The sequence below is a fragment of the Megalops cyprinoides genome, chromosome 6 (genome assembly GCF_013368585.1).
Source record: "Megalops cyprinoides isolate fMegCyp1 chromosome 6, fMegCyp1.pri, whole genome shotgun sequence".
In the NCBI taxonomy this organism is placed as follows: Eukaryota; Metazoa; Chordata; class Actinopteri; order Elopiformes; family Megalopidae; genus Megalops; species Megalops cyprinoides.
In genome coordinates, this window is record NC_050588.1 from 5473422 (window position 1) to 5492115 (window position 18694).

Sequence of the window (18694 nt, forward strand, 5' to 3'; positions counted from 1 at the left end):
GCGTGATTTACAAATTTCGTGCTGGCCGAAGAAAAAACATTTTATTTGTCAATTCGCTGTTATGTAAGTGTCACTCAGACTCACTCAGACGGACAGAATGAAAGACTTAGATTAACTATTGGAGTGCGTATTCACTAGAAGAGCACGCTGAGTAAAACCGTTTATTGAGCTGTCCATTCATGTAGTAGAACGGCTTGATGAGTTAAGAGCAAAGAATCTTGTTAAACGGCTACGTTCTTGAAAAGCACCATGCTGGAGCAGCAACGCATATTGAATAACAACAGGTAGACTACTTAAAATCTGCTCATAAAGTCCCGTGTCTTACTTAAGTTGGTTTACAGCAACAAATTCAGACAAATCAACGCCCATTTAACACATCTTGTGCGTCGTTAAACCATAAGGCACAAATAAACAATCTTTGAATATTTGCGAACGACGCAGTGTTGCTTAAAAGTGTGCAAGAAGTTTTTTTTTGTTGTTGTTAACAAAATCCGGTTGAAAACAACACTGTACCCTCAGTATATGGTTCATGAAAACTGTGCATGTCGATCTAGGATCTACTATGCCATGCAAGACCGGAGGAAGGTATTTCGAGCGCTCCCCTTGCACTTCACAATTGCTACAGTTGGTGATCTTATTCTGTTCAACCTTACTCTCATCCCATTCTGTTGTTGTCCAAGAGCGCCACCTATTCTCAACCCAGGGGACTGACGATGCATGGATCTGGGTAACACGTCTCCCCACCTCTTGCCGTTCTCTTCGCGCCATGTTGCTGCTCTGGATCGGGGGTACGTCTGGAATTCCGCTAGTTCTGAACTATTCATGATTGGCAAAAGTTCACTACTAGCAGAACTCGGACTTGCACCCGGCTGTCAACGAGAAATCCAGCTAGGGGCGAGAGAATGTGCCTGGGTCAGATGCATTGGAACCACGGTATTACCCTTTTTTACTCCACCGGAAACAAGTTGATCACACCGTGCTGTATGCTCCTAAATTAAAGCGCCTCACGGTGTGAATCGAACAAGTGCTTTCTTTCCTTGTGAAGCGGCTTGTTTTGTTGACACCGTCTGCGACGTCTTCAGATTTCTTTTACTTTAAAATATTGCTTATATTGGATTAGTAGTTTTATAAATAATAACAATATGACTGTCGTTCTTGGCATTCTTCTTCTTCTTTTTCTTCTTCTTATTATTATTATAATAGGTGAATTGTCTGTAACCGGCAGTGTAGCTTCGCTGGGCAGAAATATGTTAGGCTCCATGTACTGTGATTTTTATTACACAGTCAGCATCAGTTTGCCTTAATTATGTATTATTATTGTAATCGTAAGTATTAAAAAACATTTCAAAGGGCAAAATAATCAAAAATCCTTGCAGTGCAAGATAAGCTAATTTCCTAAATATCTTCATGTATAAACACAGCTTAAGTTTACAATCTAAAAAAGGGACAAAGTCAGTCCCAAGGAAATACAAAATGATATGAATAGTATTTCAAATAGGATTTAATCATGGAACCCTGGCCTATTCAACAAATGAGTCATTGTGTGTTTGCCCTCTGTCTGTAGCAGGTGGTCAAGATGCAGGAAGAGGACAATGATTCAATCTCTAACTTACAAAATTTTATGAGCCCCCCCCCCCCCCAAAAAAAGTGACCACAACAAAGAAAAGCGACTCTCATTATGGGCAAACATGATTCATTGAAAGTGCTCCCTACTTGAATATCTTGACAGTAACAATTGACACTAGATGTAATAGTTATAATTATGTTATAGTTATAGTTGCAATTAGCTATAGTCATTTTCATTTGTATTTTATACATTTTATCTGTTATAATTATGGTTATTTTGGTGGATGCGTGACAGGTGTTCTCATAACTCTTCTCGAGTCATGCAGCTTTAAATAGCAGCTTCCCACAGATCTGAACCAATAAAGCCATAAGCGGTAAGTGGCCCCTAACATGTGGAACATTCAGCCATAGTAATGGGAGATTGAGGCTTCCTGAATGAGTGGAGTTGTCCATGAGTCGCTGTATTGAACCAATCATAGTGTGTTTGTATGGAGAAGAAAGGCATTTGATTGGTGAATGGAAAGCAGTAATTGGCTACACTTGAGAGTTCCACCCATTAAGTGATTCATGAAGTCTCGTCTCTATTTGAAGGAGGTCTGGGGTTGGGGTACATTGCAGTGATGTTTGATTGATTTGCCCTTGTTAAAAACTTTTAGGTTATAAATAAATGCCTTGCAAAATCAAATCAAAATCTGTAACCGAGGTTTGACTTTAATGTGCTGTCCATTTTGTGTAACTGTTTGTGGAAAAAGATGGTATGTACAAACACAACTCTAAATAATGACTGCACATTTAAATGGAGGAAGAGCTGTATTTTGTGTCTGTTCAGAGCTCTTATTTCAGGATGTGACATCATCATTTGTCTTCTTTCAGTGTAGTGCATCCTTGTGTCTTTTCCCAAGGGTAGCGTTAAGAGCTGCATTCTCAAAAACAGTTTAAACAGATGGAAATGAATCGCTAATGGCTGTGGAAGTGCAGATGTTGACTGTTTTCTCCTCCACAGGCAAGTGCAAGTAACTGCTCAGCATGGTTTTGTGATGGGACGTTTTATCAGACATATAATTTGGAATCTGAAGTGATGTGAATCACAGGGATCTTACAGAGACCTTCAGAAGTCTGCCAAAGTAAGATTGTGAGCTGAGAGTGTGCTACAATGTTGTTGTGTTTGGCTAATTCACCTGCTTTGGTAGGTCCTACATTGATCCTCACATGTTCCCCTACAGTTTCTCAATTACCTGAAACACAGATGTGTCTCTACATGTTCACATATTGTGCCAGGCGCTTACATAAAAACAAATATTCACAACATTGCCTCTTTTACCTTCTATGTACAACAAGAGGAAACCACAGGCAGCAGTGTATGAATCAGGCAACACCCAGTTCAGCTATTTCAGACTTCCCAACATCCAAGACAGTCCTGGGTTGTATGAGGAATCAAAAACTCACAGTCCCAACTCCACAACAAATAGGATATGTATGTGGAGAGATCCCAGGCAAGGACTATAACATGCAGGAGCTGCGTGGACAGAACATGATCATGAATTGCAGATCATTGCAAGGTACTCTTAATGGAACTTTTGCTTTGTTCTCATTTAATTAAACATGAAGATTTTACATGTTTTCTATTAAGATGTTCATTAATAAAAGAAAATGATGTAATTTTGAGAGTTGGTCCCTTGCTTCTGTCCATTGCTGTTCACAGGACTGTTATTGTACGGTATGAATATGACTTGTAGAGTACCACAGTGAATTCAGATATCATTTCCATATGGATTTATTACACAGACCTATATGGAGAAGTCAGTGTAGGCGATTCAGATGCTCAAATCACCAACAAAACCACACACCAAACAGGACTTCAATGTTTGCTTTTGTTTGTTTGGTTTTTTTTTTTGATGCAGAAATGTACTCTCTCTTTATTTCTTTAGATTATAATGTCTATTTTGTAACAATACCACCAATTTACATCATCAATAGCACCTATTAAATGCTTGTTTTGCAACATTAGTATTAATAATATAAATAATGTTATGTACAATATTAATGTGCATAGAACAGCTCAACCAAAATAAATCAAACCCATTGATCCACCCATTCAATCAAAACAGCACAGTGTTTCAATCATTGCTCTCAGTTTGAGGTTGCAGTTCTTATTTAATCTGTCTTAATGAAAAGTTCTTAAAATAGTGCTTTTATTTCATTTGCCCATCCATTCTGGGAATGTCAGCTAGATCCATTAGGGAGCCATTTTATTATGCTTTCCTGTAATCAGCACTAGACACTGCTGAGTTTATGGTATCTGGGAGGGATTATGAAAAGAGAGGTCAAAACACTCTGCTGTGGTGATAAATATTAAATAATAAATGTTAAACACTATGACACTACTTGCCATAAAGGGTTCTGTACCTTCATAAGCAACACATAAATATTCACCAGGTATGCCAGCAGCCATACACTGTGGCAGAGTGTGCTATGTCACTACGCCTGTCATAAGTGACATTATTGATCTGGTATTTCATTGTAAAGCCATTAATTAACATGAATGGTGACACAGCACATCCTATGACAATCCCTTTTGGGTGACATGCATAGTTTTAAATATTTAACATGGTGATTACAAAAGAATTATGCATTGCTTAGGAAAGCATTACCAAACGTTTTTAAAGCAACATAGTTTTCACAAATAATTTGTCTTTCATCTTGGCCCAGAGATGTATAGCGAAACGTCATGAAAAACAGATTTGCAGAAGGGTTGACGGGCTGAGGCTGAGCGTGACTCTGGGCGACAGTCTGTGACGAAGGGAACGGTGGTGCTCCACTTTATGAAGGTGACACTTGACTGGTGGAGACGGAGGACACCTGGGTGACCTGTGAGGAGGTCTCTTCATCATCTCCAAATGGGCTTTTGCCACAGAAGATCATCTTCATCATGCAGGAGCGGAACTGGTGTGGAGAGAGAGGAAAGTCATAGGACCGTGGAACCTTACGGGCATACAAGCTCTGAACACAAGCAGCGCCTGTGGTATTCTGGTGTTGATTGTAAGCAAGAAGTGTCAGTCACAGTATCATGTCAATTCTTATTTCAGCAATGCACTAAATTCAATAATGACCACCTTGGTTTGAAGTGACGGATACTGTATCCAGATGAAACAGCCCTGATGCCTGGCAGAACAACATAAAGCAGAAATGCTCTTGCATTTCCCCTGGAAAGCACCTCTGCAGGGTTAGAGAAATGTCTGTGGTGAAGGGATACATCTTTAGCGTACCTGCTTATTCATGAAGACGTAAATGATGGGGTTGTAAACTGTGGAGGCCTTGGAGAAGCAGGAGGGGATGCTGGCCAGCCGCAGGTCAAACGGCTCACCGCGGTTGAACACCACCCACAAGGCAAAGGATGTGTACGGCAGCCAGCACACCAAGAAGCCAAGTACCATCACCACCACCATCTTAGTCACTTCCCTCTCGGCCTTCTGGGTGGAGGCTGACTGCTCCTGTGCCTTAGCAGCCTGGTGGAGGCGAGATAAGAACATGGATAAGAAGACAGCTTCATCCCAGGCCATGGAGAAGAAACCAGCTTCATCCCAGGCCATGGAGAAGAAACCAGCTTCATCCCAGGCCATGGAGAAGAAGCCAGCTTCATCCCAGGTCATGGAGAAGAAGCCAGCTTCATCCCAGGTCATGGAGAAGAAACCAGCTTCATCCCAGGTCATGGAGAAGAAGCCAGCTTCATCCCAGGCCATGGAGATGAAGCCAGCTTCATCCCAGGCCATGGAGATGAAGACAGCTTCATCCCAGGCCATGGAGAAGAAGCCAGCTTCATCCCAGGCCATGGAGATGAAGACAGCTTCATCCCAGGCCATGGAGAAGAAGCCAGCTTCATCCCAGGCCATGGAGAAGAAGACAGCTTCATCCCAGGCCATGGAGAAGAAGCCAGCTTCATCCCAGGCCATGGAGAAGAAGACAGCTTCATCCCAGGCCATGGAGAAGAAGACAGCTTCATCCCAGGCCATGGAGAAGAAGACAGCTTCATCCCAGGCCATGGAGAAGTGGACAGCTTCTTCCAGGCAATAGACAATATTCCTGAGGGCTATTTCTCTGGAAATGTCTTGAATTAATATATTTCTCCTTGTCTTCAAAATTTGAGTTTTCTTATTCAGAGATTTCTTATTTCATTTAATGTAATGTATTACAATTACTTTGTAAACAAATTTATAAAAAAGAAGGAAGGAGGGAAACATGAATGAATAATGCATAATGTAATTATAGTAATGAATAATACATATTAAATGTGTTCATAAAATGTGACAGTTTAGATCAGATGATGGCACAGTCAGTTCAGTGTGAGCTTGCACTTACAGATTTTAGCGTGAAGAGAAGCTGGCTGTAGCAGAAGATTATAACAGTGAATGGGAAACCGAAGCAGAAGATGAAGAGGAACATGACGTAGGACTCATTGTTGTACTTGTTGTCTGTGGTATACCAATCAGGTCCACAAGAGCACTGCAGGCCTTCAGGGATGTACCTACAGACCAAAGAAAAGAAGCTGTGATTGTGCTGCAATATTGATATTAAAAAAATCTGCAATGTTAATATGAACCAATGTGCCTGGATAGCATAGCATGGTATGTTACAGACGTTCTAGGATTCATCTCTAGCTAAATGCTGTCGCGCCTCTCCATAAAAACAAAGGTAACTAACCTTACAGCCTTTAAGAGCTCTCTTCACCAGGTACATATACCTTCATGTGACACTTGCCATAATTCATAATTAGACACTCCCATAGCCCATCTTATTCTTATTTTTGAGGATACACATTCAGCTGCACAATATGGACTATATCCATATTTTTAAATATCTTTAAAATGATATTTAAAAATCACATCATACTTACAATCTTGGGTACATGTTTCTGTAACCTGTTACATGCTATTACATTTTGTTATTGTCTAAGCATTCTAAAACCTAAAGTATGAATGTCATCAAAAGTAAGTGTCAATACGTTTCCCATAGCATTCACTGCAGTTGGAGAAAGGAACAGAACGACGTTACAAATTTCATTTTCAACACAGCTAGGGGAGTGTTGAAGAATGCATGTAGGTTCACCTTTTTGTATGATACAAAGCAATGAATTCACAATTCCTTTTAGTGTCTGCATCTGATTGATTAAAGAAATAAACGTCTCTAATGAATGCTTTTAGCTTGTGTCCCTTGTTCATTATGTTATATTCTACATTTTGTCATTTACCACATGACAAAACATTTTGTCATTTACATGAATGCTTGTGAAAGAACATGAAGTCGGCCTACATGAACAGTGGATCAAATTTAAATTTTTATTCATGATGTTTGGTAAAATCAATGTTTACCATCATCATCTTCATCATCAAGCAAGCCTGCTTTTCAGCATATGTGTGATTGACTGCATGTTCGTTCAAGACTGCATAAGCATATCGCTGAAGCTTGATACTCACCGACTCCATCCGAACAAAGGGGGCGCAGAGGCGATCAGCGCAAAGATCCAAGTGACTGCACAGCCAACAATTGCATGGGTGCCCTTGAAGGAGAAGTTTCCAACCGGCTTGCAAATAACCAGGTACCTTTCGAAGGCCACCACGGCAAGAGACCACAAACTTACCATGCCTGCAGTGGCACAGAAAGGGAACATGAATGCCTTCCTCTGTATGCTGTAACTGTACATTACACCGTCAGTCAGAGGCACTCTTTGATATGAAGAGAGGTGGAAGAGGACAATTCAACTGCAGTGTGTTGTACATTTCATTTGCTTCAATGCCAGAGTGCAGGTAATGCAAAGAGAGTTGAAGTAAAAGTATTATTACAAACCCATGAAAAGATTTACATTGATCTTGACCTCTTAATCACTAAAACAAAAGAGGAACTTTCCAGTAACAGTGCCTAGCATTGTGATGTTACACCTAACTAAAAAGTAATGCATTCCTATTTATAATAAACTTTTTCAAGCCTTACATCTAAGATGTACAGCTAGGATTTAAAGGACTATGGTTTAGAGGTAAGGAGCAGGGCTTGTAACTCATGTAGTAGAGCACTGTTGTACCCTTGAGCAAGGTACTTAAGATGAACTGCCTCAGTAATAATCCAGCTGCATAAATGGATAATGTGTAAAAACTGTAAGCTATATGAGTTGCTCTGGAAAAGCAACTGTTTTTCTGAGGCAACTGCTCTGCTAAGGAGCTGGAATGTAATGTATTCGATGCACACAAAAGATGTATGAAAGACAATGCCGTAAAAATGAACACATTGACTCTACCTCCCAGTGTGGCCACAAAGCCCTCGATCTCACACGCAAGTGGTCCGAACACGAAGTATCTGTTGGAGAAGGAGTAGAAGGCGGTGAAGGAGCCGATGGTGGACACCAGCAGGTTGGCGACAGCCAGGTTGACGAGGATGTAGTTGAGGTGGGACCGCAGCTTCTTGTACTGGATGGTGCACACGACGGTGAGCACGTTGATGGACGTGCCGGCGACAAAGAGGAAGAACATGAAGACGGCCATGGCCATGTAGATGCCCGAGCTGCCCAGGTGGTCCTGAGGCACCAGGAAGGGGCTGAGTGCCGTGATGTTGTTCGTTTCCAGAGGGATGGGGATGTAGAAGTGCTCAGGGAGCTCCTGTTGGCGTGAATTTGACCTCATTTTCCCTCTTGAAGCCTGTTCTAGAAAATATAAAATACTATAGAAATGTCAATATTATGTTTTTGAAAATGCTATTTAAATGTCTTTTTTTTAAGTTTATTTTTTGGTCCTTTCTTTTAAAAACTGTGTTGCGTTGTGCTATCGCATTGCTGGGAATATGCGTCCAGGCTACGACTCTATGGGCTGTGTCCGTTCAGCGACCCGCCTCCCCTCTCCTTGATGCAGCTATTCCTTTGTGTAATGGCGTGTTCAATGTGCTTTTATAGGCACGCGTGAAACGATATCCATTGACTGCCCCCTTATTGCTTCAAGGGCACGACTTGAAGAATTTTGTTAACCCCCCACTTACTTGATCTAATTTTTACCTGCAAAGCCCTGCTAATACGGATAATCTCAATCGCACAGGACAATCGTTCAGTGTCGAAGCAGCAAGTTAATCCGCCAGCCAATGCCGCTAAGACGGCTAATCGCACACATTTGCCTCTTCGTAATCCGCTCTTTGCAGGTATTATCCCCAGCTTTGCGCTGCGGCTTTCATTTTGGGGCAATGCCTCAATCGATTTTGACAGATGAGTCTTTACGCTGTGCTCTTCCCTCTCCTTGTTTCCTTCACTGTAGCCCAGGGGTCGATCCATTCGAAAAGCGGGACCTTGAAGAAACAAGAACAAATCTAAAATAAGTTGTATTGGCTCTGATATAAATGTAAAATCTGTGACATTGTATCTTTCGGGAGATCTAGCTTTTGGATTGAGCTGACATGTCAGTCTCAGAACCTCTCTCCCAGCAATTTGGAATTGGTGTCCCTATTAATGAAACTGTCCAATTACATTTCTCTATCAGGTCAAAATATCTTTTGGGCCATTTGTCAAACTGGCAAAGTTAATTTAGCACTTTGGAGTACAATTGATACCACAATGACAGATAAGAAATCATTTACAGGCATTTTAATAATTTACAGGGGTTAAATCATAATCACAATATTTCTGAGACATACAGTGCAATGATGAATCAGTACAGGCTTGTACACTGACACTTGTACATTTTACATATGTACATTTCCATGAGGAAACCTCTCAAAGGCATTTACGGCAGATGTGACACCCTTACCAGAAGAACCTTACTCTTTATCCGGCTATTCAGGTTAAGTAGAGGGCACAAAATCAGAGCTTTACCTGGGATTTAACCTGGAAATTTGAGTTTGAGTTGAGCCCTTTGACAACCACTGCGATAGTCTATTGTGGCACTACAGGCCACAATAGACTATCGCAAGAGTAAAGGTTATAATGCACATTATGACTTTAGCCCTAATCAAGGCAGTTATGAATTTGTGACAATTTGCTTAAACTTGGCACTCACACTGTGAAATCACACATTAGCGTAATGGTGTAGACCTTGAATTGGCTCTGTTGAACATCTACAAGCTGCAAATGAACTTCTGGTAGGTCAAAAAAAATTTGCCAGAATTGTGTTCAGTGACAGATTTCACCAGCAAGAAAAAGGACTGCCAGCCACCAACGAAAACTGACCATTTAAGAAGGTAAAGTTCCAGCTGCTGTTTCCTGTTAGTAGTATTTAGAAAACCATGGAAGACAAATGAAATACTGGCAACAAGATGCAAATTCCAAGACAATATCAATGAGCATTGGAAAAAACACAAGTGTTCATTTGATCCTTCTACAGATATTTAATTACCACAACACATGACAGATGCACAGAAGCACAATAAGTAGAAGATAATAGCCAGTCTGGAGTAATGTTCTCTGTGTAAGCCAGCGAGAAAATAGCTAGATTTGGAATTCTCGTAGTATTAAGTATGCTACACCAGGGTGGCAGTGTGTCATAGTGGTATTGAGCAGGGCTTGTAAATGAAAGGTTGCTGGTTCAATTCCCCACTGGGGTTTTGCCATTGTAGCCTTGGGCAAAACTTTCTTAACTTACGTAACCCAAAAAATCAGCTCAATAAAATATCCAGATGTATAAATGGATAATATGTAAAAAGATAATGGGGAAACATGCATTAAAAGGCATTTTGATCTTAAGACGTATGCTTGAATGGTTGAAATTTGTTTCTTAGGAAAATGTAAATGGTGAAGTTCATGTCTATGTATGAATTTCTTTCCAAAAATTTTTGTTTTTAAAAAATATTTTTTGGCTACTTTGGTTTAACACATTTTTGGTCATTGCATAATTCCATTTGTGTTATTTCATAGTTTTGATGTCTTTACTATTATTCTAAAATGTGGAAAATAGTTGTGTCCAACTTCAACTTTTGACTGGTACTGGACTGTATATACACACTCTTGGGCTGGGCTAGATGGTCACTACATGTTGTGCCATAATTGATTTGCAAGTTCCACGTGATCCAGCTAAGGTCTGACAATCCTTGATTCACAGGCACACCATTGAAGTTATCTGTCATTTTCTCTTCTAATTAGAGACTATAGATCATGGTAAAATGTTATAACTGCCAGAATCTGAAATGATAGGGGTCAGAATAGGCAGTACATGTGCATCCTATCCATGCTGCTGTATATCTTTGCTGCACTTGTATCCAACAGCACTACATTGTTATGTGGAGCAGGTGACACATGGTAAGTCAGATTATCATTGCAAATTTAAACATCTTGCTGGAATATGAAATGGGTTTTATAAAATGGGGGCTTGTTTAATATAAAAAATATGGATTGTTTTATGGAAGTCACTGAATGTCATTGAATCGCTAATATCCTTACACAGCTTTGCTGTCTCTGTGTGGCTGTTGACCTAATTGCTTGCCATGTTGATAGGGTTAAGAGTCAATGGGGTTTATCCACTAAGCTGTGCACTAGTTTTATTCACCTCTCTGTGGTTGCATTATGGTATTGCGAGAGCAACAAAAATCTTATTAGATGGTACAGTATTCCACATAATTTGTAGCATATGAGAAGACAAAAATGATATTGCCACAGCATTTCCTAGGACCAATTGTTACCGTATGTGAAATTTCTTTAAAAGTTTTACCAGTTGTACTAACTTTCTTTCTGATTGCTCTCTTCCATTGTTACAGCCATTAATACCACATTGATTTGAATTTCTGTACCTACAGAAGGGCTTGAACACATTAAAAAGCCTCAGATATTGTACTAAATTTTGTTAAGATACAGTTTTGGAGTATTTAACTCTACTTTATTGAATATCTATTCCGCTTTCTACGGTGATTATAAAATCCTGACAGAAATCCTTTGGAAGATAACATTTTTTACTGTGACTTTCTCATTTATTTATCTGACCATTTCTGTTAAATAAATGTTTTTCAATTGCCTTTTTTTCAAACAGGAATGTAACAGCATACCACATGCAACAAACAAACCTAGCCCAGTGAGTTGTCAGCTGAATGTGATTAGACTCTTCATTGCCTGACCAATGTTTGTGCCTGTAGCTCTTCTGTAAATCCAACAGAGGGAGTAGTAATCACAAACCTTTCTAGAGTAGAGCTTGAAAAGGAATGCCACACTTTGTGTTTATTGAAAAATATAGGCCAAGCTGACCTCACTTATATTAATAATTTTGTGATTTTTATCGCCTCCAGGAATCCTCATTAATTACAATCCCCACTGATTATGACAGGTTGAAAATGGTGCAATCCCGGGATACCCATCCTCAAGGTAAGAATGGTTTTTCTCATTTTTTGCAGTTGAAGGAAAGTTATTATGTCAGGCTCAGTTAATCAGACTCTGAGAGCTGATCAGTCTTTGGGGGGCCAGTTAGTCAGTCTATGAGATATAATCAGTCTTTGGGAGTCAGTCAGCCAGTCTGTGAGAGACAATCAATATGTAGGAGTCATCATGTGGGAATCTGTGTTGAACAAACCCTCAGTCTCTTCCATTCTGTCCTGTCTTCTCATTGTATTCGGCTGTTTAACTCTTAATCGCTCCCTTGCTCCATCATTACCCCATTCATAGAATCTGGAAATTAGCTGCACCTTCTCTAGTCCCTCTGCCACTCCTCTGCACTGCTCTGATCACACTCTGTCCTTTCTCCATCACACCCCTGTTCTCTTTCCCCATCTAATCCTTTCGCTATGTCCCACCATAACTCCAGAACCTTGCCTGGACTGCTTGCTGCCACTATCCAGTTTTTTTTCATACTGATGACATTTATTGATAATTTGTTGCAACATCCACTTCCGCTTCCTTTAATACCTCACTGCTGTCCAAATTTGTGAGTGAATACTGTTCACAGCTCTGGCCCCATATCCTGACCTCTACACTCTGCCAGAGAGCTGAGTAACGTATTTGGACAAAGAAATGGGAGAGAGTATCTTCTTCATCCCTGATCCCTAAATCTTCCTAACCTCATCATTTTCAGTCTGTTACATACATTCCAAAGCTGAAAAATGCGTGAAGGGATTTGTCCCATAGTTCTTCCTTGTTTATCTTCACTCATCATTGATGACATCATTGATCACCATTTCACCCCTGAACTTGCCTGAACTCAACCTCTGAAGCAAGTTTCCTTCTCTCGTTCAGTTTCCCAAAGCTTCAGCAGACTCACGCTCACCCCTCCTTCCTTTGCTGTCCTTTCTTCTCTTTGTAATCCTGAGCTCTGCTCAAAACCTTAAACTACTTGTCCTCAGGACCCCCTACCTCCTAATCTAAAAGCTTCATTTTGTACTTCCTATTTCCTCATCTGTCTCATCCCTTGCTTAATGCTGTTTCCCCTCTGCTTTTTAAACTGGCTCAGGGTCATGCTGCCCCTCGAAGAGCCCCCTCTGTAATGCCTTGAACCTGCATGACCGCCATCCTGTCTGCCTATCCATTCTGTGTAACTGCATCTAGATCCCTTGAATGGGATGTCCTCCACCACCAAACCTCCATACTTCTTTCTTCATACACCTATTCTCCTTCCCAGTTTTGATTTCATTCCTTTCACTCCAGAAATACTGGAGCACACCCTGGCTTTGGGTGTGGATTACATTGAACTGCTACAGTGCTTTGCGCTCAACATCTCTTTTATTTCCCATACATTCAGAACATGTTTTCACTGTTCATATGCAATAATGGCCATAAAAATCAAAAACATGACCTAATGAATTGAGGAAATAAAAAAATCAGAAATGTTTCAGCAAGAACAATGATGGAAATAGGTCCATAAGTTTCTCATTTTATCCTTCACATTGTAATGATTGTCAATGTGTCATATTTTAGATGCCAAAAAAACAAAACTAACATTAGTTAGGCAACATAGACCAACAGTAATATATGGTGGATATATATAGTATATAATGTGGATATGTTTCCGTGTATGATATAAAAGAACCTAGCTAGCCTGCAATTGGGTATGATAAACAATAGCTAGCTAGCAAGCCTACCACATATCTAGCCCGTCCATGTATGCTACAAAGTAGCTTGCTAGCCTGTAGTAGGCTATTATTAAAAGTGGCTTGCTTGCCTAACGTATAGCTAGCCTTTACGCGTATGATAAAAAGTAGCTGGCGAGTCTGCTGTCGGGTTTGAAATTAGCTAGCTAGCCTTTTTGTGTATGATTAAAAGCAGGAAGCTAGCTAGCTAACTAACCTGCAGTCAAGTAACTGTTTATGTGTTGCTTGACAACACGTGTAAATGTAATCCTGAAGGAACTATTTTTGTCGGTGGAGCCGAAAAATGACAAAAAACATAATTTGTTGTCTCAAATTATTGTTACTTGATAAACAGCCTTGTTTGTAGAACTGTGGTATAAAAGCAATATCACACTCGAGGTCGTGCTGTAATACTGAATATCAGCACGGCTGTAACTATCTTCGGCACTCGGCTTGCAGCCTCGTACCCACGACCAAATCACAGCTGTGCTGATATTCAGTATAACAGCACGACCTTGAGTGTGATATTGATTCACAGTGACATATGGGGTCAAGGGGCATCATAGAGTGCGATTAATCTGCGTTAATCTTTTTGACGCGTTATTTTTTAAATTAATTTAAATTAATGTGTTATTTTGACAACCCTAAATATATCACAAAAAAAAAAACATTTCAAGCTCTCTTGTGGGACATTTCAAGCGCTCTTATGGGCCCCCTGGTGGTCACAGGGGCCCTAAGCAGCTGCTTAGTTCGCTCATGCATCGGGCCGGCCCTGGCTATGGTGTTAACATGCAGGGCTCATAACCCAAAGACGTTGCTGGTTTGATTCCCTGGTCGCTGCTGTTGTTCTGTTGGTCAATGTACAAAGCCCAAAGTAGCCAAGGTACACATCCCACTGTGTGAGTATCTACTAAGCAAACATAAACAATGTTTGATCAAGATCCCTACCACATTGCTAAAAATAACCACCGTAACCATGGAGATTTTTAAATCCCAAATTCTGGCTCACAGCCAGTTGTGGCAGCACTTCTTACACACTTTGATCTCCTGTTTGCACTCATGCTCAGACATTCTGATAAAGATCATGACCATGTAAACTAAACAGGGCTAAAATTCATGGCAGGGGCTATATTCAGGGCTTTACTTATAACTTGTAATTTCCTAAAGGCATGCATCATTAAACATCTGCGTTTCCCTTAAACTGATCTCTTCTGTCACTTAATCCAATTTGATTGCAACCTTTCACACACACAGTATTTTTTTTTACACTTTTACAAACACCAACATAAATTATTTAAGAAAAAGGCATTTTCTTGCTGTGCCTCTTTTATCAAAGTAATATATTAATGACACTGTTATGGAGTAAAAAATTGTCTCAGTGGCACATTCCAAAATAGTCCCCAGTGAGTTCTTCTTCTCCACACATTAGGCTGGCAAATAAAATTAAATTCTGTTTCACTGCCTCTTTAATTCCTCTGGTGTTACTGGGGGTTGGGAGGTGCTGAATTACGATAACCTCCTCAGGATTTTACCTCTTCTACCCCACTTTTTCATGTACTGCCCTGAGTCCTTCATCCTGTTTCACAGAACTGAGTAATAACATCACTGCCATCTGGATGTGGCACTAATCTAATCCAGCCCTGCTCCACTGACGTCAATCTCATCATATCCTGCCGTTGCCTCCATTCACACTCCTAATCTCATTATCAGATTGACACTAAAACTCCCCACTTAGCTAAATTACATAGTCTTGAGTAACCAAAATACATCACATCCATTTGGGAGCTGCTTTTTGATGTCATAATATAGTTTTCAATAGATTATGCCAGTTAGTTGAGCAGAACACGTTTCCCAGAGTGTTACCAGATGTGCTGTAACTGTATGTTAAAAAAAGTTTGAGTATGAACTGGACAACTTTTTGACAAAATTTTGACAAATACATTCCGAGTCCTTTTTTGTGACTATTTCATAAATACTCTTGTAGTAGTCTATGTGTAAAGTACTAAATTATGATGTTATTCATGTTTTTCATTATTATTGTTACAAGCATGTAGTTTAGCCCTGATAGTCTTGCTAATCCACAGTAGAAACTATGATAGTAAACTGTAGAAATTAAACTGGAATAATGGTTGCCAGGCTTGTTAAAAAGGTTCTTGGTATTGGTGTTGCGATTTCTGTATTCCATTTCAGGTCATATTCAAGAGGTTACCTAGATCAGCACAATGCCTGACCTGTTGACCTCCCTTCCATTTGTTGCCAGACAAGAAATATGTCTTTTTATGAACAGCTCATCAATAAGGTAATGATAATTATTGATTTAAACAACTAAATGCTGATCACACTTTTACTTTTATAGCTCCATAGCGGACCTGTACAGCTGCTGACCATTAACGCATATCCTTTTAGCATTGCAGGGCGTGCAACCCCCACTGAACTCGTTTCCTGAAGGGATTGAGTTGTTAACAGAGCACCTTTTTGCTGGTAAGGTATGTCTACTGCATGCAATAAGTAAGTACAATTACAGCTAATGACGCAAGGACCATTATTCTCGTTCTGGACAGGGTGGGAACGTGAAGCACGAGGATCACGAAAAGCGGTGTGCTGTCTATGGCAGTGCCTCACCTGAGTTCCTCCCTTCTACAGCCCCCGCCGCCTCCATTAAGAGCCTTATCACGGCTGCAGGCAGTAGCTCCTGAGCCTCTAAGGAGATCGCCTCCGGGGTCACACACACACAGGTCAGGTGGGCCCAGGATTACGCCACAGGAAGGTGGCAGATGACTTTTGACACAGATTGGAAGAAAATGGCTGAGAGTCGTGACCTGTGTCAAATGGGTCAGGGATCACATATTATATACACTGATGAGCCAAATAATGTTGATCATCTCCAAACAAATGCACATGTCAAGGTCTGGGTAGATTAGATTAGGGAATAATCAGTTCTTGTAGTCAATGTGTTGGATACAGGAGAAATGGGCAGGCGCAAAGACCTGAGCGACTTTGACAAGGGCCAAATTGTTATGGCCAGATGACTGGGTCAGAGCATCTCTGAAACGGCAAGGCTTGTGGGGTGCTCCCAGTCAGCAGTGGTGAGTATCTACCGACAGTGGTCCGAGGAGGGACAAACCACAAACCGGCAACAGGGTGTTGGGCACCCAAGGTTCATCGATGCATGAGGGCAACGAAGGCTATCCCATCTGGTCTGAACTGACAGAAGGTCTACTGTGGCACAAATCACAGAAAATGTTACGGGAGGAATGTGTCACAACACAGTGCATCGCACCCTGCTGCGTATGGGGCTGCGTAGCCATAGACCAGTCAGAGTGCCCATGATGACCCCTGTCCACCGTCGAAAGCGCCTATAATGGGCATGCGAGTGTTAGAACTGGACCTTGGAGCAGTGGAAGAAGGTTGCCTAGTCCAATCAGTCCCGTTTTCTTTTAGATCACGTGGATGGTTGTGCATGTGTGCGCCGTTTACCTGGGGAACTGATGGCACCAGGATGCACTGTGGGAAGACGACAAGCCGGTGGAGGGAGTGTGATACTCTGGGCAATGTTCTGCTGGGAAACCCTCAGTCCGGCCATTCTGCCACCTACCTAAACATTGTTGCAGAGCAGGTACACCCCTTCATGCACAATGGTATTCCCTGATGGCAGTTGCCTCTTTCAGCAGGATAATGCACTCTGCCACACTGCACACATTGTTCGGGAATGGTTTGAGCAACATGATAAAGTGCTCAAGGTGTTGCTCTGGCCTCCAAATTCTCCGATATCGGAAATTCTCCGATATCCGATTGAGCATCAGTGGGATGTGCTGGACCGACAAGTCCGATCCACAGCGGCTCCACATCACAGCTTACAGGACTTGAAGGATCTGCTGCTAATATTTTGGTGCCAGATACCACAGGACACCTTCAGGGGTCTTGTAGAGTCCATGCCTCAGCGGGTCGGCGCTGTTTTGGCGGGACACGGAGGACCAACAGCATATTAGGTAGGTGGTCATAATGTTTTGGCTCATGACTGTATGTTATTCATACATTTCTCCCTTCGACACAATGACCATAGTTGTCTGTGAAGAGTTGGTGCCCCTGACACCACAGAAGAGCCCTCTGTCTGCTGAGGTCCAGAAATTGTCAAGAGTTATTATTTCAATATAGAACTTGTATGGATAGTGGTAAAATATTATTGTGGCAATGTCATGTTATAGATTATTTGAAAAGTTTGCATATCAGGAATAGTGTTTACTTCAACTGCCATTACCATTCTTTAATAAGAAATGCCAAAGCTGCAGAATGACCTTATGAGTTAGTACTGAGAATGACCTCCTGGTGTACATGTTTATGTATTGCGGTAGCACTGTGTTTCCATGAGGTTTGGCTTAATTTTATTCATTTTTATGTGCCTCTCTTTATCAACCAAGCAAGCTTCAATGTGGCTGGCTATTCTCACTTAGAGTTAGGTCCATATACAGGCCACCAACAGTGACCTCCTTTTGCCAAAGAAGGGAATGTGCCAAAGCGATTGAATCTCCAAAGCCTCAATCTCTACACTGGATCCAAAAGGTTGTTACAGTTACATGTGCACTTGCTACACAGGTTGTGAAAAATCTCTGCCTGAAATCGTTGGTCAACAGGTGATTACCTGCGATTAAAAGCACAATCTAAGGCCCTCGCAAACTTGATTCCCCCCATTAGTTCTGAACACATGCACACTTGGCAATTAGTGAACCCCTCACTTCACCTCAGCTAATCCAATAAACAAACTTCCCTCTGTGCAGAAAATCCACCGACATCCAAGAATTGCCTGCATATAAATCCAGTTTAACTTCCCTCTCTTCCAGCTGGGCTTGACCCATTTGGCTCCATTTCTCTATTGACCCCTTATGGTTTTTTGTTTGTGTTGTACTCTACCTCACTCATAAGTTGCTTTGGATAAAAGCATCTGCCAAATTAATAAATTTAATGTAAATGTATATGTGTGCGTGTACATGTATGTGCTTGGGCTTGTGTTTGTGCCTTTGTCTGTGTGTGTGTGTGTGTGTGTGCATGCATATGTTGGAAATCTGTGACAAACGCTTTCCTCAGAATAAATCTTAATTAGTTAACTAACTCACCATGACATCTT

At 41.0% G+C, this 18694-nt stretch overlaps 1 protein-coding gene across 1 annotated transcript; it reads right to left on the reverse strand.

Moving 5' to 3' along the window:
• Positions 1 to 4386: 4386 nt before the first annotated feature.
• On the reverse strand, positions 4387 to 8234 carry opn1sw2 (opsin 1 (cone pigments), short-wave-sensitive 2). Its single transcript, XM_036532214.1, has 5 exons — positions 7853 to 8234; positions 7038 to 7206; positions 5923 to 6088; positions 4833 to 5072; positions 4387 to 4509 (listed from the first exon to the last, which is right to left on the reverse strand). The coding sequence occupies exons 1-5, from the start codon at positions 8232 to 8234 to the stop codon at positions 4387 to 4389; spliced, it is 1080 nt and encodes a 359-aa protein (XP_036388107.1).
• Between the last annotated feature and the right edge of the window lie 10460 nt (positions 8235 to 18694).

What these genes read in the sequence shown, in the direction of transcription:
- opn1sw2 (XM_036532214.1), bottom strand. Translation starts at nt 8,234, where the DNA reads ATGAGGTCAAATTCACGCCAACAGGAGCTCCCTGAGCACTTCTACATC. An exon ending in TTCTCTTCACGCTAAAATCT is followed by an intron (nt 5,073 to 5,922) that starts GTAAGTGCAAGC and finishes CGCCTCCACCAG; the next exon opens with GCTGCTAAGGCACAGGAGCA. An exon ending in ACGTCTTCATGAATAAGCAG is followed by an intron (nt 4,510 to 4,832) that starts GTACGCTAAAGA and finishes TCTCCACACCAG; the next exon opens with TTCCGCTCCTGCATGATGAA.